The 27691-nt window shown below is 33.5% G+C and overlaps 1 protein-coding gene across 1 annotated transcript in view; it reads right to left on the bottom strand.

The window, feature by feature from the left end:
* The window catches only part of LRP1B (LDL receptor related protein 1B), a 1911502-nt gene that overhangs the window by 757064 nt on the left and 1126747 nt on the right, over window positions 1-27691 (bottom strand). Inside the window, exons 15-18 of the mRNA XM_057505633.1 lie at window positions 21581-21703; window positions 11663-11803; window positions 7751-7876; window positions 878-994 (exon numbers count right to left, since the gene is read on the bottom strand). Coding sequence (XP_057361616.1) covers window positions 878-994; window positions 7751-7876; window positions 11663-11803; window positions 21581-21703 — 507 coding nt within the window. The remainder of the gene's footprint in view (window positions 1-877; window positions 995-7750; window positions 7877-11662; window positions 11804-21580; window positions 21704-27691) is intronic.

Raw genomic sequence — 27691 nt, 5'->3', positions numbered from 1 at the left:
CATTTAAATTGAGGGATTAAAAAGTTTTATTTTCCAACTATTATAAGTATTATAACAGTTGAATTAAATTATTAATGATATGAACTCAATGGCATTATATTTTTAATAAATGTGTTAAGCATGTCTAATATATTATTCATAGTAATTTTTAAAATTCATAGCCATGCCTGAAATAAAGCACAGGTCTTAGAAAACCTGGTTCATTCATGTACTATGTTTTACTATATATTATTGAGATACATGATAACACCTAATGACACGAGTGAAAATAAGAGTAATTAAATTTGAAACTTTATGTAATAATATTAACTGTTTTCAAAAGTGGGAGGATCAGTGGACAGCAATTAGAAATTTTTCCTTTAACAAAGATAGCTTAAACTAGTAACAATTTTGTCCTTCAGAATCATATGACTCTATAGAAAGGAAATGAATGATTACCACCTAAGTAATCTCAACTTGTATTGTTTATTGCTCCAAGAATACGACATATGCATGCCAACAGGAAACATCTTACTTTACTCCAAATGCCACTCAATGAGCTATTCTGTTTGAAAAAGATAATCATTATAGACATAAGATTAATAATGAACATTTGAAAATGTCCTGTTAGCCTTGCAAAAACCCTTTCCTAATAAAATCTGCAATGTTTGAATCCATTTATTTCAGCCAAGGATATGGTGATTCCATATGAATGGGCTATATCCTGAAGTTATTAAAGTGCACACTGAGACCCAAAAGAGTGATAAAAAGCAACAGATCTTCTCCTTCATTGACTTGTATTTATAAAGAAACAAACAGCCTTTTAAGAGAGAATATCATGATAGAGTATTCTATTTGACAAAGTCTCTACTAACAGCATAATTCATTTACAACTTACCGCAAGATGCCATCTCATCGGTCTGGTCACCACAGTCCTCTTCCCGGTCACATAGCCACGCTCTGGGAATGCAGCGCCCGTTTCCACAGGAAAACTGGTCCACCTGGCATGTTTTGGCTAAGATCATCAATTAACATGCAAATAATAAATTTTCAGGCCTTTTGACTAACATTAAGGATAAAATAAATCATGGTATAATTATTTCACACATATTATGTTACTATGCTAGATAAAATATTTTTCAAGTATTTTAATAAAAAAATTTTATTGAAATTTTTATAATGCCAGCTTGCTTGTCTTCTCTAAAGTTCACAGACTTTGTCCTTCATATTAAAGTGACTGCTGCATGACAGGATATTTGGTAATCCTCACATGCTTCCATAAATGAAGCTATGAATTTATTATTTTAAATTTTTTGCCTGGCACATGCTTATGAATATACAGTCGAATTAAATTTCACCCAACTTTTAATTAACAAAAAAGAATTTTGCACAACCTTTGCCAATAAACTGAGAAATCTTGCTGTAATGTAGGAGGAAGGATTTGGAGATTATGTTAAGCTATCTAGTTTCTAATCATGGGGTCAGAATTGTTCTTTTCCCCCCAACATTTTCAATACATTATTTCTTGGATCTCTAAACGATCCAATGTATTGGAGCAGGAATGCAGAAAATATTTCCTAAAACATACTTAGAGCCTTAAGATAGATTTTTAAAACTCGCTTTTCAGCACAGTTCCATAAAAACATATAACTTTTTAATCAAAGTATATTAATGAACTTTTCTTTGGGTTCTCTTAAAGGTTTCAAAGCCCACACACATGGAACCTTGCTTTCTGTGTTAGCCAAAGGCAGTGGTTTAAAATGATTCAGTTAAGGGGGTTATGTTGTACAAGGGGTCTGATTACCTTTTTCTGTTACAATCAGGCCAACTTTTGAAAGCATGGAAGCCTAATATCTTCTCTAACACTTCTAGGATTTAGTTTATTACATACTGAGTTATTCTTTACATGTTTGATTTCTTTTTGTTTTGTTTTTCCTTTTGTAACCCTGAGTTACAAATCTGTTTGCATGAGTGTCAGTATCCCACCACCTCTTCTTCTCGCTGGAGCAGAGAAAGGAGGACGAAATACTGCAAAGGGGATACTCAGACCTATTAATATTAGGCCAGATGAGGAATAAGTAGGGTCTGGGTTTCTATGGCTATGATAAGGGAACACTGCTTAGTTTGTAGATGTCCTCATTTCCTGGGCTTGAGAATTGTAAGGTGTGTTTCTGTTTCATCAAAATACTCTGTGAGCTTGGGTATGAATTCTTACATAAAATAGGGAGTGGTTCATTTAAACACACTAAAATGGGTTTTCAAAAGTCAGGGTTTCAGAGGTCATTTAAAATGGTTTCTTAAAAGTTTCATATACTAGTTATGACCTTTTAAGCAATGTCTACTTGCTACATAAAGATATATATGCCCACAATTGGTGAATAATTAGAAGGTTACTTGACAAAAGCACATGAAAAAATTACTGGCTTGATTTGATAGATTAGATTGGATATACCGTTTCTATTCTCAGTGTCTGTACCTAGAAACCAGGAAAAGTATCACTCGATGTAGTTTGCTTTGCTGAAATGTGTTGAAATTTCAAGTAGGACTGAAATTTTCACGTTGAAATTTTAACATGATTTCTATGTTGTCTCATTTGGTGAATTCTATGGATTTTCTGTTAAATTTCCAACATTTAGACTAAATCAACAAAGTTCCTAGGTACTTTTAATTAAACTATGTCTATTTGGGAAAAATACATCTATATTTGTATTAGCCTAGAGAAGGATAAAGATGCCATTAGTTGACTTGGAGGAGAGGGGAGGCGTAGAGGTTGAGGAAGATTAGTGTATTTTTTGTTCTTCTTACATGTCTTTTTACCCTTTCATTGGTTACAATAAACACTTTTCACCTTTTAAATTTCAAGAGAAATTCAATGAGAGTTTTTTTTCCAGCTCTTCCTTTCATCCTTACTTCTCCTTCTTTCCTTCTTTCTTCCTCCACTTTTCTTTCTTTCCTACATCTCTCCTTTCCTCCCTCATTACCAACCTATTTTGTTTCTTCAGTTTTTCTTGTTTTCTTGCTTTAAAGAAATATATATTGTCACTTATTTTTATCTCCATTAAATTCCAAGTGACCCAGAGTAAGAATATATTAAATTTCCCAATACAAGTTCTTTTGTCTGATGTTCCTTTGTTGCTGGGCTCTCACTTACTCATTCAGGTTTCATGCTTACAAAGTTTTCTCTGATTGTTCTCTTTCCTCAGGAAGCCGTGAGGATTGGAGAGAATGACAAAGAATTCTAAGATCCTACCTCACTTGGCGTCTGACCTATCTCACACTGTGACGGGGGTGGGCATTGAGGTGTCATCTCGTTATCTCAGAAGCTTGGAAAACTGTTATGACTTATTGCACCAAAAGAGTGTTTACTAGCTTATGGTTGAGCAATAGTATGCTCTGAAAATATTTAATTTCATTGCCTGTGCTAATCATGGAGAAAATGATCTGTTAAGTCTACCAGGCAAATTTAACTAAGTTCACCACACAAAATTGACCCATTCCATATTCTTTTATTTGGATTGACTAAACTGTCACTTTCTAATCACTGGATTTGTATCAAGTAGACCGAACCTTACATTTCCAGTTCTTGTCTTCATCAGAGCTAAATTAGGTTTGGAGGTGAGATTAGCAGAGCAGGCCCAGAGGACTAATTTTATAGCAAAGGCTGCTCTAATGAAGAGCAAATTTACACCTCCTTAGTGGAATTGTTGATCTAGCAGTGAAACAAAAATTCACTGTTTCAATGTGAGTTTTTTTTTTGCCCATCACTAATTATGCTTCTCCTGAAGTCACGGAGAAGTGCAAAATCCCTAGATGCATAGACAAAATAAGGAAGAGGAGGAAATCAAAGCTTAACACATTATTCCTAAGCTTTACCTTTATTGTATTTTAATCAACATGTTCTTTTTAAACAAAACCTTTATCATATAAATCTTTATCTTGTAAAACAGTCTGAATTTTTAAAACATCAGGTTTTCTTAATGTAACTATATCTATCTAGTTTGAATTTGATTGAATTTGGTGACAACATGTGGAGGATGTGAGAAGAACAAATATGTAATCTAACTAGAGTTCTGTGCTGTGGGAAAAAGCTGGTCTGAAATCACCTAGGCTTGAATCCAAGGATTGTCATGGTTACTGTGAGGAAAAAAGAATTTCAAATCTAACTACTTCTCATCTTTGGCCTCTGGGTCTCCCTCATAAATTGACAAAAACATTTTTGTGTTGAGGGAAAACTACCAAGCCCTTATCAGCTCTTTTCTGCCCCACTGTGCTCTTTCCTCTTCCAGGCACACCCCCTACCCTCTGTCCTTTATGACTGCACCCTCAACATCTATGCCAACCAACCATTCATTTTTCCCCCCCAGTAAAACATATCTATCACCTAGGAAAGTATGGGAAATGTTATTAACACCTGTTTGCCATCATACATCTCTATTAAATTTATTTTTTCAGTATTTGCTATAGATTTTTTTAAAGAAAAATATGTATTATAGTTACATTTGAAGTCCCCTATGTAATCTTTCCCAGTTGCATTTCCATCTCTCTCTTTCTAGACGTAATTACGATCCTTCACTTGTTTTCTTACTTTTTACACTTCCAGACATATTTTTAATCCTACTTTTACACATTTACTACACATTTATAAATCAGTAAGTACATATACAATTGTTTTGTATTTTTATATTTCATATACATTGTACTATATTACTTACATTCTACAACATTTTTTGTTAATATTGCTTTTAAAATTAATCCCTGCTGACATTTGAATCCTACCTTATTCATTTTTATTCAATAGCATATATATATATATATATACATATATATATATATATATACACATTCTCTCCATTCTCTTGTTTTGGGTATTTGAGTTGTTTCCAATTTCTCATTATTAATAGCATTAGGGCATTGAAATTCTAATTCACATCTCTTTGTGCATAAGTATTAATAGTATAAACCTGTAATCTAGAAGAAATAGAATTACAGACTTCAAGGTATGTGCAACTACACATTTATTGGATTTTCCAATGGAAAAAACCAATTTGCACAACTACCAAGAGTGTGACTTTTTTTCCCCACAATCTTGCAAATATTTGTTTTTACCAGATTATTAAATTTCCCCAACTAAATGACTTGAACTGTTACTTAGGCATTTTTCTTATTTTTATTTTTATTTTTTTTAAGGCTTAGCTTGGACATCACTTCCTTCAGGAAGCCTTCCAGGTAGCCAGACCAAATTAGTTGCTCTTTTATGTGGCCCAGTTGTGGCTGAACTCAGCACTCTGAATACTGCATTACAATTGCCTGTTTGCATGTCTTTCTCCCCAGCATCACTCTTAGCTTTCTAATGAAAGGTACTGCATAGTTTTCTTCATCCCATCTCAAATTCCATGATAAATATTTATTGAATCAGTAGATTCATGAGGGAGAAATCCCCAAGGAACAAAATAGGAAATTAGCTTTTTACAGAAAAGGATTTTCCTGTAGATATAAAGTCACCATAACACTAAAGGCTACAGGATGGTGGATTCAATTACAAAATAATCTCTCAACAGGAAATCTTTTATCTAGGATATATGTCCATGCACATACCTAATCTATAAAAGCATAGAAATGACCCAGCCAGGGAAATTATCTAATGAATTTGCCATGTATTTTTGTATGATGAAATACTATGAGATGTATTTATTTATTCTGGTAAAATAAAATGGCACTATATCGTAACACAAAGCACTTAGTTTTCAAAGTTAAAAGGCATATTTATTTTTATTTTGTTCTTCTTGTTCAGTTTCTTAAGCTATTATGGTGACTATAATAGAAATCATAAATATGACAAGAAGACCTCCCACCTAGTGGCTGCCTTCAGCACATCACTTGAGGTGGTACTTAAGTACAAGCAGTTGTCTTCTCTTTCTTAGTGGACCACAGGACTGGAATGTTTTAGAATTCTTATTAACTAGAATTGATTGTTTTATTTGTTATTACATATAGCATTTCCACTTTTACTATTTCAAGTAGCTAGTTAATCTAAATATCCCTTTAACAATCATGTAAAACAAGCAGATCTTAAAAATTTAAGAGAAATGAAAGAAGACATGGTATTGTGAATTGAGTCAGCAAAACCTTTAAGATGAAAGCAATCTGTTTAAGATGTAATATAACATAATCTCTGAATTGTACCTTCATCTTAAAATAATAATAACTGCACTAACAAAGACATGTCATTGTAAATTGTTCAAGTTATTTTTTGTAAATTATTGCCATATTGTAAGAGCAACCTGGAAAAAGTTAAATTGACCCTACCTAAAATTCTGGCTAAGCCTCAAGATAATATAGTTCAGTAAAAAGAGCAAAGCTCTTAGACACAGACCGTAAGGATTGAGTTTTCCCTAAACTCTTACCAATGGTGTGAGTTAAGGCAGTTCCTTTCTCCCATTCCTCATCTGGCTTGAAGACCTGCAGGTGGTCTCTAGAGGTCCCTTTCTATTAGAAAGTCTTTGTAAAACAAACTTACCAGACATACAAAATATCTTGAAAATAATCAGTTACTCTAAAATATGAGACCAAACTTTGAATCAAGGGACAAGAGAATAATTAACCATGGATCCTCAGCAAATATGTCACTATGGAAAAAAATTGAATATAAGATGGAAGTAAGAATTATTCAAGGTTAACTGCTTTGTTCTTGTTACTGTTGTTTCATCCATGGTGAAACGCTCTTTGGAGGCAATTTCTAATTAATCCATCCATACTCTTACAGAGCTTAGAGAGAGATATCTGAGGAAACTGAGGTGGAGAGAGATGCAAGCCGTTCTAACAGAAAACCAGTGGCGAAACCGAGAGTACAAACCAGGCTTCTTGACTTGGGGGTTTTTGTTTATAAGCTGCCTCTACTATTTTCACTAATACATTATAATTTTTACTTAGTAAGGCTTATTTTTATTTAATAAGGCAAAGAGAGAAGATGAGGTAGTAATTGTGTTTTGACATTGCTGTATGTAATAATTTTAAAAAATACTGATCATATCAACATGATCATCAAATATACTATTTTTTTCTCCATCATTTAAAGAGAAGCACTAGGCTGCTTCTATTCAGTATCATTTTTCAACATTTATCAGACTAATAATGACCCTTCTGGCACTCTGCTGTAACCTGTACCACAAGCTGTATATTTCCATTCAATGAGAATCTGGCTAGAGATTCAAAGATTTATTACAATAGGTTTAATTATATGGAAATATAAATAGGCTTAGTGGTCTTGGAGCTTCCTGAGAAAAAAACACACACACACATACAATAACACTACTTCACATAAATAATGTGTCAGGAACAGAAATTATTCACAGAAGTATTCTATAGCAGACTGAATAAAATACATAAATTATTTTTTCAAGGTAAAAATAAAATAACACAGCCCTCCTTGTGAGATGGCCTACATCACAGCATGCTAACAAACACCAGCCTCCACTGCCAAATAAGATTTAGCAGGGCAAGTCTTGTCCAAGTAGTGTATCAACAGTCAACCCATATGGATGGATAAAGTGCCAAATTACTTTGGAAGGCAGAGCCATGCCCAAAGACTAAATAAAAGATAATTTGTATTCTAGCCTTTGTGGCATCAAACTCTGGATTCATTTGTTACTGCAAAAATCAGATCATCAGCACTAGGAAAGTTCAACTTAGCGCAAAGCATTGATCTGCATTTTTATGGAGACTGACTTTGGAAGAGATGTATGTATATACACAGATCTAAGTAAATCTTTACCTGTGCAAGTCTGATTGGATTCATCTTCATTACTCCCACAGTCATTAGTTCCATCACAAAGCCATCTCTTGGGGATACAGCGATTATTCTGGCATTTAAACTGATCATCAGAACAGCTGTGATTGACTGAGGTTGGGCAGGGTGAAGGCAGAGGAGAAACAAGTTTAATGATTTAAACAAGTTTAATGATTTAAAGTTTGATAAAATTGTGATTAAGCTGTACTTACAGAAAAGTTATAGTAATTATAATATTATAATACAATAAATGCCCTGGCTTCTGTCATTCATTATTTCACATTTTATAGAAAATAATATCCTAGGCTCTGTTAAAATGTAATACTTTCATAGAAGATGTCAAGTAATTAAATCTCATGTGAAAGGAAATATACTCATTTTTATGTCTTCATTAAAATCAAATACATGTTTTTTTCCCCATCTGTTACCATAAGAGGTAACTAAATTTCAAAATTTTTACCAAAAACACTTAAAATGAACCTTAAATTTTCATGTGAAATATAACAAGTGTGCATCAAATAATTTATCACATATAAAAAATTCCTTTTTTTAAAACCATACTTTTACTCAAGCACTTCTTGAAATACTAAATAAGCCTAATTTTGTTATGCTTTGTCCAGTATATTTTTGGGACTGGAAGGAAAATACAGAAAAGAAAAATTCATCACTTGTGACCTGGGGTTGATGCTAAAAATTAGATACTTTTAATTTTAATAACCTAGTTTTAATAACAAAAATGATCATCATGAGTTCTCTCTCCTAGTACAAACAAATAAACATGCAATCACAAGATACACTGAGGACAAGACCGATGCTCATATGGGAAGCTGTGCGCAGCTAAGGATTAAACCTCTAATATCGAAGCACAACAGGAGGCCATCTTAAAGTTAACCTTCTGTGATTATTTTTCCTGCATTGTAGAGGCTAAATTCCTAACTGAATTGGCATGCTCTTCACTATCTGTTTCACGACTTCAATATTCTTCCTAAAGTAATTTTCCTTGTGCCTAGTAGTTTCACTTCAGTGTGATAAAAATAAATGTGTATAATAGTTTGACTTAGAATTTGAAAATAGCCATTTTATCATGCTGTTGCATTACAAATATATGCCTTTCCAGTCAGTTCTGCAAAATATTATTTCTTTAAAACAGCTTTGGCAAAAAAGTGGTTTATCACTTTGTAGAAAGTTTTTATGCATGTAGAGCTAAAAAAATAGTAGAGGGAAAAGCACTGAGTATGATTAACTTTTTCTTACTTTAGAGACTTTGGCAAGAATGTCTGTTCATGAAAATAAAAGTCATCGCACATATATAAGGGTCAACATTTTAAAGTACCAAGATTATGATCAAAGACCTTTGTAATTTTCATCATTGATGTTCAAAAAGCAAGAGCAAATGCAATCCATAGTCTTGTATATGAAATTGAGAAGTTAAACGAAAGAATGTACAATGACGACAGAATTCAAAGTCAAAGCTTGTGAATACTTAAAATCTAAAATAATCCTCAGAAATGAATCATGTAGTGCTGAAATATTAACCATGTGACCTCAGGACAATTATGCTGCTCAGAATCACTGCAATGTCTAGAGGAGACATCGTACTGCTGGAAGGTGGCCAAATATATTTTACTTTCCCATTGACCTATTTATTTAGTCATCCATTCATCCATGTGCAAGGTGCTACACTAGACTGAGACCACAAAGACGCTACAACAGTGTGTCTTCTCATGAAGATAGTCATCTACTAGATGCACCATATGAAGAATCATGTAATTACAATATGGTTTGCTAACTATCACAATAAAGGAATACACAGGAGATGTTTAACTCCAAATGGGCTATATTGGGAAGGAGACTTTTTGGTGTTTGAAAGCACCTCCCGATGGAGGTAATTGTAACTCTGGTGAATTCTACCTTTAGAATTCCATGTCACAGAGGAGAGAAATAGGGCATTTCTTAGAGATCTACTTGTTATTCAACTTGATAGGGACAAAGAAGGTAAGTGGATACATGATGGACATTTATAGCCAAAGATGTAAACATGAAACATAACATGAAGTACCTTATATGTGAATCAATGAATTTTAGAATTTATCATATCAGTTATGTAGTTACTGAATTAAGATTAGATTTCAATCTATAAATACCTCTCTGGAAGCAGTGTGGGAAGTTAAGGGAGGAATAATGGTAGGAATTATGGCAGGGCATTCGCTGAGTTAATCTAGGACAGGAGCCTAATTTAGCCAGTAAAGAGGTAAAGATAAAACATTAGCCCATGGTATGGGCTGGAGTGATGAGATAGAAAGTGACAAAAATAATCAAGAAAAAATACTGACTAGGAATTTTAAACAGTTACAAATGTAATGTTCCCTATACTTTTAAGGAAATGAGTTTCTTTGTGAGTTGGTGAAAAGAACAAACACACAGATAGAAGCATGGACTGAGAGGACTACTGCATGAATATTGTGATGAAATATTTGTGCTCTGCACAGGCATTCAGGGACTGCACAGGGAGCTGGTATGTAGGGAGCATTCATTAAAACCATGAATAAATGTGATTTTATCCATGAAGCAATGAGGCAATTAATTTAATCAATAAAAAGAATACATCATTTATGTAAAGAAGTAGGAAAAAAATCCTTTAGTCTTCGATGAAATGCTCTTACCTCTCCAAAACTCTTGGCTAATTGTGTCAATTTATTACTTAATGTTTTATCTGAGAATTCGTAGTTTACAGTATAGATATTAATGGAGTTTAAAATAAGTACATAATGCTGAATTCAGAGTCCTTGTTTGAAAATTAGGAGAAAGTAGTGCCACATTTATGTATTAATCACAACTTATGTGGTAATTATGTTGTAATTATGTACTTATATACAATTCAAAAATGTTTTTTAAGTCCATACTTGATGCTTTGTCTCAAAACACACAGAGCTGTACAATTTATATGTCCAGGTCAGTTTTGTCCATTCTTAACAAAAGATCTTTATAAGTTTAGTTTTATATTCTTGATTTTGAAAATAGAAAAGAAAATGGAGGACTGTTGATTAGCAATTAGTTAAGACCCTTTAACCTGGAAAATATCATTACTTGAAAGAACAATAAATTTCTTTTTAAAATAATGTATTTAGATCAAATCAAGACACATATATATGTCCAACACATAGCTCTATACATTAAAAATATTTTATATTTCTCAAAGCCATTTAGGTAATGTCTCTAATCAAATATATTTTCAAAACATTATTTAAGGTTTTTATCAAATGTAGTCCTTCTACATATGTGGGATATTTCCTTATCCCAACCAGAAACATGAAACTATTTCTATTGTAACAAATGATAAGCAGCTAATAGCAGCCAAAGGGGAGAAAAATCAGCCTTTAATTTCTATCTGAATGCCCATATGCGTTTCCCACCATGTACTGAGTTAGTGCAGTTGGGTAATAACATGTTCCAAACCCATGTCTGTTTCCTTGGATCTTCCTCAAGACTCTGTTGCCAAGGAGCAGTAGGGTAGATCGTGACCTTCTGTACAAGTAATTCTGTCTTGAGGGAGTTTAAATTGATTTTCTACATCTTTAAAATTCAGAGATCCACAGGGGTCTCCTGTAGCAACCTTCTGACAATGGTGTGGTTGTACTGGCAGCATAAAAGAGGAAAGAATAGGACTTCTGGAGCAACCAAAATGATGATATTAAAGATGGGAAGGATGAGAAAAACAGTGCTTTCAAAACTATGTGGAGAAGGCAATCTACAGTCTGATCTCTACACAAGAGGGTGACTGAGAAAAAAATAAGTTCAGTTTGCATCAGAGACATTTTTAGATTTTTGCAAACTGTTCTGATAGTTCACCCACTCAAAGACTCAGGAAGATTTAACATGACTTGAAGGAGAACATACAGCAATTCGCTGAGTCTTCGTCACTCCCGTCTAGGCAGTCGTCATCCCCATCACATTTCCACCGAGCTTGGATGCAGCGTCTGTTTTTGCAGCGAAATTCTCCAGCTTTACATATGTGAGGTAATACTTCTCCAGGATTGACTAGTGTTAAAAAAAAAAGAAAAAGGAAAATCCATGGTATCTGAGCAATACTAGCTATATCCAGTTCATTAAACTATTTTTATTATAACAATGATTTGTTTCATCTTATAGAAAATATGAAAACATCCTAACATTGCAGTGACAACCATCTTTGGAAATGAGGATATTTAAAGTTTTTCTGAAAGTAATTATTCTATTACGAATGTTCAATACTTATTTTAAACAATTATCTCCAAAATAATAAATAACAATAATATAATACCTCCTTATATTTGTGTTTGGCTTGTAGTTTTACTTTTTAAAGGGTTTTCATTCACAATCTCTATCAATCCACATGACAGCCTATAAGGTAGGCATGGGAAAGAATTTTACTACCTCCACCTTGTAGATAAGTCCAACAGAATTAATCAAAGTGAAAAGACAAGGGAAGAACGCAAAGCATTGATGGCTGTATCTGCTTTGCTGGTCTGAGAGTGGGAGAAAATCTCAGGTCTGGTTAAGTGTTCAAGGAAGCATTAAGTTAATCAAAACAATCTAATTATATATTTGGATTCTATGCAGCATTTTTCTCCATATAGTCCATGCTCTCTAACCAAATGTAAGGAATTCAGTTAATTGGGACTTAATCATAAATTGAAAGTGTTACTATTCTTCTGTTCTCTTTGAGTGAATTAGATAACTTCCAGAAGGAGAATATATGGCAATGGTTAAAGTAAATGATTTGTGTTTCATGGACTGAAAATGGCACAGGATTATCAAAAACTGGTTTATTGTGAGGAGAAGTAAAATCCAGCTTTTCAATCCCAGTTCTAATGGTTTTAAACTACATTTTGGACAACTGGTTTGGACTGATGAACTGTCACAAAACCTATATACACTCCAAAAATAAGGGATATTGAGAAAACACATGTGTCATTTCCAGAACATTCAGTGTTAGCACTCCCTTAATCCTTCTATTTTCCCTGCAAAGAATGGAAGAGAGAATGTGACTCTTGAACCATAAATGCAGAGAATCTGCTTCAGAGAGTTATGCAGCAAGGGATGAGGCATGTGGTTTTGCGAGGCTGTAAAAAAGAAGCTGCCCAATAAATCCAGACTCTTAATTAAGCCCTTAAGGGTGAAAAATAACCAGTATGATGAATATAATTGTCAATTAGAACAAAGGCAATCCTGTGTTTCTCCTATCCCCTCTCAGACAAGCAGACACACTATGCAGGGACTGAAAATAATTTTTCCTCTTTGTTTAATCTTTTTCAATAACAAAATGTTAAAGCAGCAGTTTCTCTATAGATGTCATTTTTAAGATCACTTGCAAGTTGACAATATATATTTTGTGTATATAAATATATAATTTTATATATTATATATAAATAATCACCAATAATGTACAGTAAAAGGGGAGCTTATTGGGTTTCCTATTCAGCCCTAAGATACTTTTTTACAGCAGCAACTGGGCGTGAGGATGGGAATCAAAACAAAGTGCAAGTCCACTATGCAGTATGTCTGACCATCTCTAAGATTAAACTTTTCTCTCAAAATCTCTATAATTGATCACTGATAACATGCAAATTTTCCTTATTTGAGTTTCACTTCTGCTTAATTAGACCCTAAGATCTTTGACGATGCTGTTGTTCATTCTTTCAAAGCCATGCAAGCCCAGCTTAGACCTGGGCACGGGATGAAGAGCACCGTGACTAATTTCTACTCTATAATTTTTAAGGCTAACAGTCAACAGTCTCTCAGAGTTAAAAAAAAAAAAAATCCAGTCAGACAAAAAGCCTGATTTGAGATGTTATCAGCTTTTTACCCAACTTAAGTTCTGCTTTAAGATTTACTGCATTTCTCTATAGTTGACTTCAAAGATATAGTAAGTAATTTAAGTAATTTAAAGTAAAACCTCAGAGTGATATAATTCTATTGTATCATAGCTTGAGGATTGAAAAACCCAAGAAACCATTGGATCTGTTCTGATAACAATCCCACCAATTAAAAAAGCATGGTTTTTACATAGTCATTTGATCAAATAACCCAACCCACAGTTTTAAGGAATGATCAAGGATATCCATATACCAGAGTGAAATTATAGCTCCTTCTGAACAGTTACTTTATATTAAAAAGGAACAAGACATGAAATAAAGACAAATTTCCCAAGAAAATTGATACTTTTAAACTAAATATTTTTTAACATTATCAATTTAGAAAACAAAGTCTTTAGTCTACTTAACAGTTCAAATGCTTTTCATGGGATGAATGCAAATATGCAGAATTTCCAAACTCATTTCAAATATATGTGGGTAGTTGGTTATTTTTAAATGATGCTTGCTAATGCAATGGCAACAATTTTCAAAAACAGATGATGACAATGTTTACAGTTTCATTTTCATTTTTCATACATGTTGTGAATAATTGTTTCAAAATTACTAGAGCTAATGTCCTGAGATAATTTCGCCTTTTTGTATTTACTGTTCCTGATACTGATATCAATGTCATTAATATATATCAATGTTACTTGTCACATTAGTTATGTGTTTCTTCTTTCTGTAATAACAGATGTAATAAAATGTATACAAATACCTTTGACTTTTAAATTCTTCTAAGCCCTGTAGTTTGTTGGAGGAGAACCATTTCTCCATGGCATTTCTCCATGTCTTATGTCAGCTTGTGTTCTGGACAGTTTTTCAAGTATGCTTACATAGCCAACAGCCTTGGAACACAGAGACTGCCTCCTTATAGAGCAGAAAGCAGGTTTTATTCTTGACCAGAAGAGTAAAGATAATGTTTGCCTTCAGGACAAAGGCTGGGCAGATATTGCAGCAGACTCTTAGGCTCAGGATTCTTCAGTTTTGATACAAACTGTGTGTGCAGCACCCACCAGGGCCTGTCTGTGCATTGTCCCCATACGGTGTGGAGGTGGGGCAAGAAGAGCCTATGTGAACATGAAACTTATGCTGTGACTTGAGTAATACAGCCCTGGGCACCTGATCCAGGGCTTATGTGGCTACTATCAGGATGGATGGAACTCTGGCAGGCTAGCATGTTAGCTTGCAACTAGGGTAAAATCTCAGACCCTTTATAATTCTTGACATAGTAAAACATTTTCTTAAGATACTGGGTTCTGATTTCCAAAGTTTCCCAGGGGATATGGTATCATTAGTTTATTCCAGTCCTAACCTAGTTCTTCCAGATGCAATCAGTAGTTATGTCAACAAGACACCATGCTGTTAGTGCTGACTATTAGGTTTGTTCAGGATTCATAATGATAGAAGACAGGTTATGAATTAACAATGTCCATTAACAAGAGAATGTTTAATGTGATACATCATAATCTGGATAGGGTAACAGCTTTGACATTCAAAGAGCATGGTCTTTTTCCCAGCATTGACTTAATTCTGTGGAATTACAGTGCCCGAGCTGGTGGTCAGACAGTCTACCTACTGTTGTGAGAATCAACAAGATGATGAAGGAAGTATATTGGTCATCACATAAAGGAGCCAATAGGGGCACCTATAAAAATAAGATCAGCATTCTGTATACTTTGCACAAACTTCTAGAAATGGGTTATTTTATAATTAATTTTTACACATCCAGTGTTTGCACTTGAGAGTCTTGAATGTAGGAAGGACAATGTTACATATAGAAGAGAACAATGCCTATAATAGAAGCAGGCAAAGAATAGGTGGAATTACAGGTGCCCATAAACAAGTCAGAAAACTGACAAAGCAATAAATAATCCTTTAACTTAACCAGCATTAAAAATAAAGTGACATGAATCATTACATCCCCAGCAAGGGTACATGCCTATTCTCATACGTCCTAGGATACCTGCTTATTAGAGCACTGGAATTAGTCTTCCTCATAACTTTTTAATCCACTACAAAGGGAAATATGAATTCTAGAATGAATTATTTTCTTTGGTAAAACTCACAGAGTGAATACTGAAGTTAATGTCCATATCATAATGAAATTAAGGAAGAAAACCTACTAATAAACTTGTATTTTTTTTTTTTGAATCATCTCAGGTTTGGATGCCAGCTTAGCAATTGGACTTCATATATGTGTCTCTGACCTTGGTTCAGTAAGCTGTGGTGCCCGTAAACAAGGGCCTATGTTTCTGACTTACTTTTCTTCTTTTCAACCCCAGTGCAGTAATTTCTTGTAAATGAATTCTTCTCTCCTCTCTCAATTGACATTTCACTGTTGACTGTATCAAAATTACAACTCAGTCATAAAAGCAATAGTCCTAGTTCAAAAATACATTTTTTTCTCTTTTCCTATGTTAACTCACATTAGGATTTGCTTGTTTTACAAATTGTTTGTTTTGCAATTCTGGAGTACAGAATTTCTAACTCTCCCTTTATTTGAGCAGGGAGAGAGGGGAACCTAAAAGAAAACTTTAAGCTGTAGATTGTTGGGTACTTTTATATGAGCTTGCCTCTACAGGAAGGCAGTGTGAGAAAACACTGCTACGGGTTTTGAATTTTCTCCTTTAGATCACAGTAGGATGACCTTTCATTACATAGAGTGGTCTTCGAACAGTCAACCTAACTGGTACATCATCTTCTATGAGGTCTATGCACAGAGGGCCATAAATATTAATCTAGATGGGGCTTCTAAACTTTTTACTGCCTTAAACTTTTTACTACACATTTGATTGCATATATCCTAGAACATAAGGTTTGTCACAGCTAAAGAGATAAATGGCTCAGCCATAGCAGAGCACCGTTTTTGACAGAGGAATATATCTGGTGCTTGAGAAGGTGAAGAGGGTCACAGAGTACCGCTGACATATAATTGCACATAGCTACCCTTGGATGACCAAAATTTTTGCAATGTTTAAGTTGCTCTCTTGGGAGTAAAACATATAAGAAAGTTCCATCTTATTTTTCAGGCCACTCAGGAGGAATTTAAAGAATTAATAACTCATTACTCTAGACAAAATTATCCTGCTGTTCTAAAAAATAGTGACTATCATTTTTTTTTAGGAGCTTAACTTACTTTCTTGGGATTATCCATGCCCTTACTTATTAATTTTGTATGTTTTAATTTTTCCCACAAAGGTGTCAAAGTAAACAAAAAAAAAATCTTCCTTGATAATTGATCAAGTAGCTTTATATACAGTTTTCCAGGGCAGTAAGCTCCAAGTTCCTACACTATGTCAGGTCTCATTTCTAATTGTCAAGGGATTTGACCAGGACACACATGATACCCAAGGAGAAAGAGTCCAGCCTACTCTCATTCTTGATTCCTTCCAGGCATGACATTAGAATTCATCCTTAATTAATCATGTAACATGCCACTATTTTTCTGTTGGGTGAATGCCTCTTCTGGCATAACCTTATGCTGTAAATTCATTGAGAAATGACCATTGGTATTTAATTCTGATTTGACCATCTGCCAATGGGCTTTTTTTCATTTGATGTCAGTTCAGTGAAGATGACTGAAACTGGAACAATCATATCTCAATGATTGCAACTCATATTTTTGTCTTGCTTCTTAGCTCAGAGTATAGAATTAATCCAGTTGAGATGATCTTACAATACAATAAGCCAGCATGAACTAAATCAGAAACCCAGAGGAATCAGAATAAATGAGAGGTTAGTGACACAGTGATATTTGTTTTGCACTATACTCTGCAATCGTGAACTCTATTTGTAGTCATTTTGTACTTTAATTCTCTCATCTGCAAACTAAGACTAAAATGTCCTTTAAAAACTTTACCATTAAATGAAGAGGTACTGGACTAATTTATATAAAACCACTTTGAGTTCTTAGCAAGAAATGAGTTACTGTATTGTTTCTCTTGATTTTTCCCCTTTACAAGGGCAAGTTGCATGCCATATTAAAGACTAGCAGAATCTTTAATAGTCAAATGCAACAAAAAATTCTCAATTATGAACTCACCTGCTTTTCTTGATTTAACATTGTTTACTGTAACAAGTGTAAGATAAAATAATCTTTCTCATACACTTTTCTTATATTGGGCTTACCTCATCAACGAATTACAGGTATTAGAAAGATGCCAATAGTCTCAGAAAAATTTCCTCTTTTCCAGATGTATAATCACATGTGTGCAGTCATGATAACAAATATTCTAATATCAACAGTATGATCAACATTGTTCAAGGTATTTCCATAAGGAAAAGCCAAAATTCACCCAATTTTTACTTACACAGAGATATTCAGTGATCAATATCTTTTCTATACCAATATAGGCATAGATATATATGCTAATTCAAAAGTAAACAGTAAGTTTTTAATGGAGCAATAGAATAAAGAATATATTAAGGAGGCCAATGATTCAGATAATCCTGATTCATGCAATTAAAATTAAAGAACTAATTAGAAACTTTCAAGCTTCAAATCCATCTAGATACTAGTACCTGATTTATACATTCTCCCTATGTAAACTTCTCACTGTGAAAACAAAGATAAACAATGAAAACTCACAAGATCCCTGAGGCCTCTCAGTCATTCTGTTGACACTATGTTAAGGAATTTTGACTATTTTTACAAGACCAAAAGGACTAGATTTAAATGCTTAATAAGAGGCCTCTCTAAGTTTTGCCACTAGAAATCAAATAAGCCTGGGTGTGTTTAGGTAGGAAGAGAGACTCTTTGCTTCTACAGTACTGACTGTACATTCTGTACCTACCAAAAAAGGAGATAACTAGTGAGAGAGGAAGTCTGGGGGTGGTAAAGCAAAGGCAGGAGGCGTGTGTGTGTGTGTGTGTGTGTGTGTGTGTGTGTGTGTGTGCACGGGCATGTGTGCTTTTCATCTGTAAAGTAGCAGAGTCATTTAGCTGGGATAGCAAAAGGTCTCATTTTTTACCAGGAACATAGTTTTAGATGAATCTATGGTAGAAACTAAAAATTAAACCAGGAAATGTGCACATAATCTGTATCTTTTCTCTCAATAACTAAGATAAGGTTTAGCTTAATAGGCAACTGGATGGACTTCAAGTCATTCAAAGCAATGCTTAATTCCTGTCCATTGGCAGACTACGGTCTTGAAAAATCTCTTCTGATGATAAATGAAAAACAACAGAATAGGAATTACAAAATAATACCACAGAACAAAGGAAGGAAAACCACCTTATGATTCAAAGAAAGTACACCTCGGAGAATTATTTTCTACAGAAATTGTCTTATAGGCAATTAAAAAATACTCATAATGGGGGGACAAAACCTTGCACATGGAAGTGAAATTCATATTTGTGTTCTGAAGTATATTATCCCAGTGTAGAATTAAAGAATACTTCAAGAATTTTGAAGAAAATGTTTGTTTAGCTAAGGATTAATATCCAGAACAACTGCTATCCACATATAAAGGTAGAGGGGACATACGTAGCATACACAGAAACTCTACAGTATACATTCCTTGCACTCTTCTTGAAGAAGTCACTCCAAGATATATTCCATCTATCCTAAAGATCAGTGAAAATCAATACATAAAAAATGGGGAACAAAAAGTCCAAGTACTAAGCAATACAACTTGTGAAGCACTAATTCAGATCTAAAAGAAACTATTGTAAAGGTGATCAACAAAACGGCCATAAATGTCAAAACATTTTTATAAAGAGACTCACTGTTTCATGATTCAAAATAATACTCCTTGTCAGAAATCCTAAATTATAATAAGAATGGGAATTGAGGAAGATGGAGAAAATAATATGAGGAAAACCAAATCCTCATCTCAAATAGCTGAAAATTCAAAATAATGGTGATAGAATTTAAAACTGGTGGTATTATTTGAAATGCTTAAAAAAGATCTAAATAAGATGTAATGAACTGATCATGGATGGTGCAGTAAAATGGAGAAGCATTGATAAACAGCAATGAAATACACAGTCAGCCTATAATAATGCATCAGAAATAATACCAAATGTTAAGTAGGGAAAGAATATAGTTTAAAAAGCAGCTATGTTTACAATCGTTTTTAAAAATCATGTTTACAAAGAATACTTAGTTACATAATAAGAGGCATATTAAGTAAAAATAAACAACAAACTAAACTATACTGTAGTATGTAATATGATCCAAAATTTCTAAAGTATAACATAAAGAATACAATCTCCAAAAAAGAATTTTGGGTCTAAATTCCAAATGTTCCACTTACTAATTATGTAAACTTTGAAAAGTTATTAACCCCCAAGTCTAAATTCTAAATAATAAAATGAGATAGTAATAGTATCTCCCTTATATGAGTATTATAAAGACTAATGAAAATCATGAAAACTTCTTACAAAATGCCACATCCAGTGTAAGAATTCAATGGGTTAACTATGATTATTATTAGAAGTAGTAAAAACATAATAACTTTCAGGGAAATATAACTATAAGAAATCACATCAAAACCTCTTAGGAGTTTGTTGCTGAATAGTGGCAGTTATGCGTAGATTAGTCACTTTATTTTTTTATGTTTCTCAAATGTTACTACTTATTCAGTCAGTTTTTAGAAATCCCTTATCCACATCTTTTCTTCTTCAGAAGAAATAAGGCATTGCAGGTAAGTTGAAGTCTTCCTTATTACACTTATCTGTCCTTCTGCTTTCCCAGAAACAATCATTATAACTGACAGAAAATATACATGAAATATTTATTTCACAATTTGTGATGTTTCATTTTATGTGTCAACTTGACTAGGCCATAGAGTGTCCAGACATTTGGTCAGACATTATTCTGGGTGTGGCTGTGAGAGTGTTTTAGATGAGATTCATACTTGAATCCAAAGACTAAGTTAAAGCAAATTGCCTTCCCTACTGTGCATGACTCTTATCCAGTCAATTGAGGGTCTAACTAGATCAAAAAGCTCTTCCTTATTGCAAGTTAGAGGAATTCTTCCTGCTTGACGGCCTTAAACTGGGATGTTGGCTTTTTTCCCTGCCTTTGGACTCACACTAGAACATCAGCTCTCCCCGAGTCTCCAGCCTGCTGCCATTCTGACTGCAGCTACCCCATTGGCGCTCCTGAGCCTCCAGCTCGCTGACTGCAGGTCTTGGAACTTTTCATCTTCCATAACTACATGAGCCAATTCCTCATAACAATTATATTTCTCTCTATATATCTGTACACACCCTCTTGGTTGTTCCTCTGGAGAATCACGACACACAATTCAAAATTAACTAATCCCAGGAAAGTTTTTATAGTACTCAATATATGCATGGCATTGTTGCTGTTATCATGTTTATGAGACCTGATATGTAGAGAGAGGTCAGATTTCACACTGGAGTAACAAGGTGCAGTAAATTGAGGAAGGTCAGCAAACGTTAATAAAGTGCTTTTAATCCAGCTCCATTAATCCAGCCAGTTCACTGTTTTGATGAAGTGTAGAATTTTCCTAGATGTCTCTTTTTTACCTCATTCCCTGCTATTCATTGCCAAATATAAATAATTGAGCTCATTAAACTATTTAAAGCAATCTAAAGCCTATGATGTACATCAGCATATCATCTATGTAATCAACATAGAGGGTTACAACTGCTGATGGTAAGGTTCCCTGACAATTTCATGAAATAGTTTCTTCTGTGGCATATATGCATTTATGTATTTTACTAAACTATACACAATAGTGACAGGATGCTTCACAAAACTTCACCTTTATCATTATTCATCTGTATATTACAAATTAATTTGGTTAATTATTTGCAGTGAAAAAGAATTGGACTTAACATTTTTCTAAATTTCTCTAACTGTGATTTTAATGTATTTGGTTTCATCTGCACCTGTTTTTGAGAAAGACATATATAAACAATGAGTGTAACAAGAAAAAAACCTTACATATGCAAGTTGTTCCATTTTCCTCTAAAAGTTGATTATCTGCACAAGCACATACTCGGCCTCCTGGAATGGCCAAGCACAATGTACTACAGCCCCCGTTATTTACTCGGCACATATTGTCACCTGCAAGAGGAGAAAAGCAAATGTGTCAGAGAACTTTGATTACATCCAAAGTTAGCCAGTTCAGGTTCAGGTTCTTTTTAGAAGGTACAAGTATGAATAAAAATTTATACACACACACACACAAACATATGTATATGTATGTTACCTATTCATTAATGTAGACAAGATTCCTGCTGAGTACTAATAAGGTGAAATTCAGAAATGTTTCAAAATATATGATGCATTGGTAGATAAGAGGAATTTGCATGTTCATTGGAGGACACAGAGGTCTGTGTGCAGATAGGGACCAGGAGAGAGCAAGGACAGAGCAGACAGAATGGTGTCTAGTCAGGATAATTTCCCAGACTGGGTCCCATGTATTCAACTCTGAGTTCTTTGGAAAGCAGACCACTAGCACTGGGAATGTGATTTTGGATCATAAGTGAACAGAAAGCAAACAAGTGAGACAGGGACAAATGAGATAAGAGCAAGATAAGAGCTCTGGGAAGGACAAATGATATGTTTACTAAGGACCCTAGGAATGGAAAAACAGGAGACTTACAGCCAAAACAGTGCAGCAGTTTATAAGAGGGTTGCCACCGAATCTCCGGTGGTAAAGAAGAATTTTACAACTATAAGTCAGGTAGCTCACATAACATACTAGCTAAAAATAGAAATGACCTTTAGAATGATTGGTTAAAATATAGCTGGCATTCTAACAGGAACCTATGGAAAACAAACAGCTTCTCTCCCTCGTTGATACAACAGGCATAAAACCCTTAGACCTGAGCCCATAAACGGCAGCCTTTCCCCTCCCAGCATATGCCTGGGGGTTCTGTATCTTTACTTCTCTCTATCATTAGAAATCCTCTTTCTCACTTGCCTACCTTGAGAGTTTGCAAAGTTCATTCTTCGACTCCGTCAACAAGAACCCTGGTATCATCTTTTGGGGGCTTCTCCGGAATCTCTCCCTGTTCTCAGCCACCTAGAGGGCAGCTATCATTTCCTACTACTCTTGCTTTAATGAATTATTTCCTTACCTATACTTTTCCCACCTGTTCGAGAATTCTTTCTCGTCCAGAGTCAAGAATTCTCCCCTGGCCAGGTCGAGGTTTCTCCGAGTGCTTCACCTAGTGCTCCAGGAGAGACCTCCCCAGACACAGCTGCCCGGCAACACAATCACGAGGCAAAGGAGAGCTGTGAAGCCTTACAAAGGAGCAGCCTTGCTAGTACCAAGGGCAAAGGTGTTCTCCCAGCACAGCTGAACAGCAGAGGCACTGGTGAGGCATGTACCAGACATCAATAAAGCATGCAGGACAGGAAAGTCATAAAGGTACTGCTCATGAACATATATGAGAACACCCTTGGAGCGTCAGATAAGACAGGTCAAATTCTGAAGAAGCAGGACAGCCAGTTTTATAAACGTGTAAGTCAGAGCAAATATAATTAAGGCAATCACCATTCTGTTGTCATTTATTCCTACAAGTTGGAAAGGCAAGGAAGAAAGTATATTTATTTACTTGGATATTTATGAGTACATCCCTACAAAAAAACTCTACAATAGCAATCCACTTGGCAGTAAAAATGTCAGGGTCATTTTACACTACGTTGTATTTTTCAAGGTATCAATAAATAACATTTTGGTTATATCAGAAGATCTTACTCAAACATTAAAAATAAAGAGCTTTTAATTACTTGGAGATGTACAGTAAAATAATACAATGATTAAAATTATATTGGCAGTTAAAGCACAAGTGACAAAAATGTGACCAAAGTGACAGATTAGGTTATTATACTGTAGGCTTCAGAGTTTGGCTGCGCTGTGCAGAGAATATTAAGAAATGAGTTAAAAAAAAAAAACACAGAATGTTGCTATGTCAATAAATATTTAACTCATTCCCATAGATTATCACTGTGTGCCCACAGATCAGAACAAATGACCTAAAGTATATAACTGTTTCTTTCCATTATTCTCAGAAGTAAATTAAATTTGCTATATTTATAAAACACAAAAATACACTTGAAAAGTAAGGTAGCTAATAATTCAAGCTATAGCATCAATTTCTGAACTCAGAGGATAATCAAGCTTAGTTCAAGCTTTTTCCAGCAGAGAAGGTAGCTTCCAGATACAGTCATGTTTATTCCAAGATCATGGAATAAAAATAATACTTCATAGGATGCTTAAATGTTCTGTCTCTATTATGCACATTATGTACAAGTTTAAATTGTATGTTCAATATATTAATAACATTTAGATTATGGAAAATTAGAATAAACATTTTGAGAGCTATATGAAAAATTTAAAAGAGTAAGAAATAAGAAAGCACTGAAAATAATACATCAGGACACACATTCATATTGAAAGTGTATTCTAAGTATCATTTTCTTTAATTCAGTAGTATGACTCATACTTAACATTCTCACTGAATATGAAATTTAAGTATATAGAAATAAATTACCATTATTGAAACTTTTAAGTATATTCCCTTTGTATGAACCCTATATAGTATAAGAGAGGAACTGGTATTGTCTTGTCAGGATAGAAATCCAAAATATAAATTAATTTGAATAATTCCTTATCTCTCATTGGAACTGCTTAAATCTTTTTTATTTTAATAGTATCTGAATATATTTTTAAATTTATTACTTGAACATATTCCAGATAGAGCTGATGTGATGTTTTTATTGGATTTCTAGTGGCTTGTGAAACTTTTCATGCAAAAATATTCTCTCGCAAACATGATTAAGTGAGCACAAATGGCATTAAACAATTTTATATAAATATTGATGAAAGAGTTCACTAATATACTGGTACCTATTATTACTACCAATCACAGGGCTAGTTACCTTACATACACACTTAATTTAATTTTTGAAATAAACTTAATAAGGTAGGTTTTATCTTATTTGCAGGAAGGACTACTGAAGATCTAAGGATTCAAATGACTTTTCTAATATCCACAAATAAGAAATAATCCTTATTAAAATAAGGACTTAGGATAAGGATTATTGTTTTTTCTAGATAGCAAAAATAATATTGTTATTATCACCATTTCTAAATAATTAGAAAAAGATTTTTTCTTAATCTAAAATACATGTACTTACACTCACACATTTATTTATATATGACAAGATAAAATAATATCAACAAAGGACTGAAAATTAACATACTGAAAACAACAAAATGAATCCCAGATTAAGTTATTTTGGAAGCAAACACTTGTTAAAAAATTGAATATTCAAGGAAAACAAATGAGCAGTAGCTTTAAAATTAAGTGTAAGATAATGCTTTATCTAGGCCAAAAGCTTTGTTTTTTCCCCCAAGTTTTCTATCTTGGAGAAGTAGAATTATTCTTCCCTTTACAGTGTCTGACACAGAGTCTGTGTTTGATAAACATTAGTTGAACTGATGGATGAATGATGAATTTTAGTTAGCAACCTGAATGACAGAAACAATAACCTGGGGATGTAGATAAAAGGTACAAGAATGTAAAGAGATAAAAGTCTGTTTTAACAAGATAAAGGGACTTTTCTCATTTGTGTGTAAGTATTTGTATATATTCTGTCTACACACTGCATTTCATGGTGGATTATTTTAAAGCATATTACACTTTTCATGCAACATTAATAGACATAAATGAAGTAATATTTCGCAAGCATATATTAATATATGAATTTTTCTAGACCTTAGTAATTTAACCTTTGTTAATAAATTAATTTTTATCTTTAAGACATGGAAGAATGCATAAACCATCATCACAAAGGAATCCCACCGTCATTTTTCCCTTTGTCTGAATTTTCTTCAAAATGGTGGAAGGAAGAAATCCCCTTTTCCATGTGTCTCTTGGACTCATTACCTCTCAGAGTTGTATCATGTGTAAAGAGAGAAGTTTCTGCACCAAATATAAGATAGAACAACCTGCAGGGATTTTCTTTTTTTCTATTTAATGAAGCGATAGTCTGGCTTGAAATTAGAATTATACTCCACACTCATTCTAAAAGTTGGATAAAGACTAGTGGAGTGGGATCCTGAGTCCAGAAAAAGTATGTATTTCATCTAGGATAATTTCAGAAACCAAATCTGAATGATATCAGTCAATTTGAGGAGAGGATAAAATGTCTCTTTTTCTTCTCTTGTAGAAGTATATGCTCATTGAAGACTGTTTACGTTTGACTTACTTTGAAGCTACTTATGTAAGCATGTACCATTAAGAGCTTAGTATTTTAGGTTATTTGTTGATGATGACTATCTCCAAAATGTGAATATTGAAAAGAATGTCTGTGATGATGGCCCTATCACTAAATATAAATACTACATGTATAAAATAATGTGGCTAAAAAGTATATCACGCATTAAATAAAAGTTGCTGTGTCTGTTATACTAGTGCTTTGTAACCTAAGATCTCTGAATCCTGGATTCTACAAAGGTAGTCAAGGGGAAGTTCATATTAAAAAGAAAATGTTTTGAAAATAAGATAAAACTACAATGACTAAAGAAAACCACATTATTTTTATTTTCCCTCTATCTGAAAATACAGTAGCTATATAATTTTCATAAAATTGGCCACATAAATTAATCTTATAAAACTACTTTGTGATCAAACAAACCTGACTTTGAATCCCAGTTTATCCCTGGCTCATTTTTTTCTTGAAAGCAAATGGATACATCTTCCTGATCAATAGTAACAATTGTAAATGGTTTTTGTGAGATGTTAATAAGAAAGTTTAGCACATTGGTAGTTATAACTTCAGTTAATTATTAGTTAATAAATTTGATATATTTGACATAGACGCTAATCTATTATTTTTAATTCAATATAGGATACTATTCATCAACCCTTTTTAGAATATTGTACTTAGTTTTGATTATCTCATTCTTTAAAACGTGGGAAAAATAAAGGTATGCTTCTGAATCTAGAGAATAAAAAAGTAAAAGTGTGTTAGTTTTAACAACTGCTGTACTTTATATGAGGAATTTCAGGAGAAGGTTATAAAAATTGTTCTAGATATCTAATGCAAATGAAAAAGAAGTAAAGCTTACCATTAAATCAGAAGAAACAACAGTAGCAAATTTGAAAATATTTTGATCCTAAATCTCCAAGAATTACTTAGGAATTCATTTCTAGATACAGTTTTCTGTTTAGTATGGTTATGTATCTACCTTCCTGACATCAGCTGGTATAGTATCAAATAATTTTATAATAATATTTCCTAATCTGGAGAGGCAAAATTAGCTGAGTAATTTTCTGACACCAAGTCTAAAAGAATTTAGATGTTACATTAATAATAATCCTGAATATTTTCCATGGTGTTCCTGTGGGGTGGTATGTGTGATGTGTGTGATATTATCTGCCTATCATTGATGTATTTATATATATATATATATATATTCTCAGAGATATATTCATTAATACTATATATAAGCAAATATAGTGTGTATGTATAAACAGTCATAGTTTCTCAAAGAGAGAGGAAGAGAAAGAAATAAAGGGAGAGAAAATACAACACTATATAAGACTAGCTCGTTCCATCACATGAAAATATAGTAATTTGTACTACTTAGGGATTTGGTTTTTGACTCAGTTGCAGCTATTTTATCTTTAGAAAACAGTCTACAAAGACAGTATATAACCAATGTTCATGTGCCACTGATTAGATGTTTCTAAATATTAGTATCTGAGCTTCAAAAGATGCACAAAGAAACACCACAGAGAGAAAATTATAACATGGTAAAATAACATGTGTGCATTTGAACATCTCAATGTATTTTGCTTCATAATCTAGCTGCTTTGGTCAATTTAGTAAAATATGCTAAGATTTAGATACTAAAAAGGTTATCCAATTTCAATGTCTATTGACTGAGTGAAAAAGATGTTCTGGTATCCCTTCCATATCATATTGTCTGTTCAAAAGAACCAGTTAAGTACTAGTCAATCCTTAGCTACATGAAGACTGGGTAGAAAACTCAAGTAATTGATTATTTCACCAAAATTAATGAAAAATATTTGA

Source organism: Manis pentadactyla, chromosome 8 (genome assembly GCF_030020395.1).
Source record: "Manis pentadactyla isolate mManPen7 chromosome 8, mManPen7.hap1, whole genome shotgun sequence".
Lineage (NCBI taxonomy): Eukaryota > Metazoa > Chordata > Mammalia > Pholidota > Manidae > Manis > Manis pentadactyla.
This window is presented reverse-complemented; position numbering and strand designations above follow the sequence as displayed.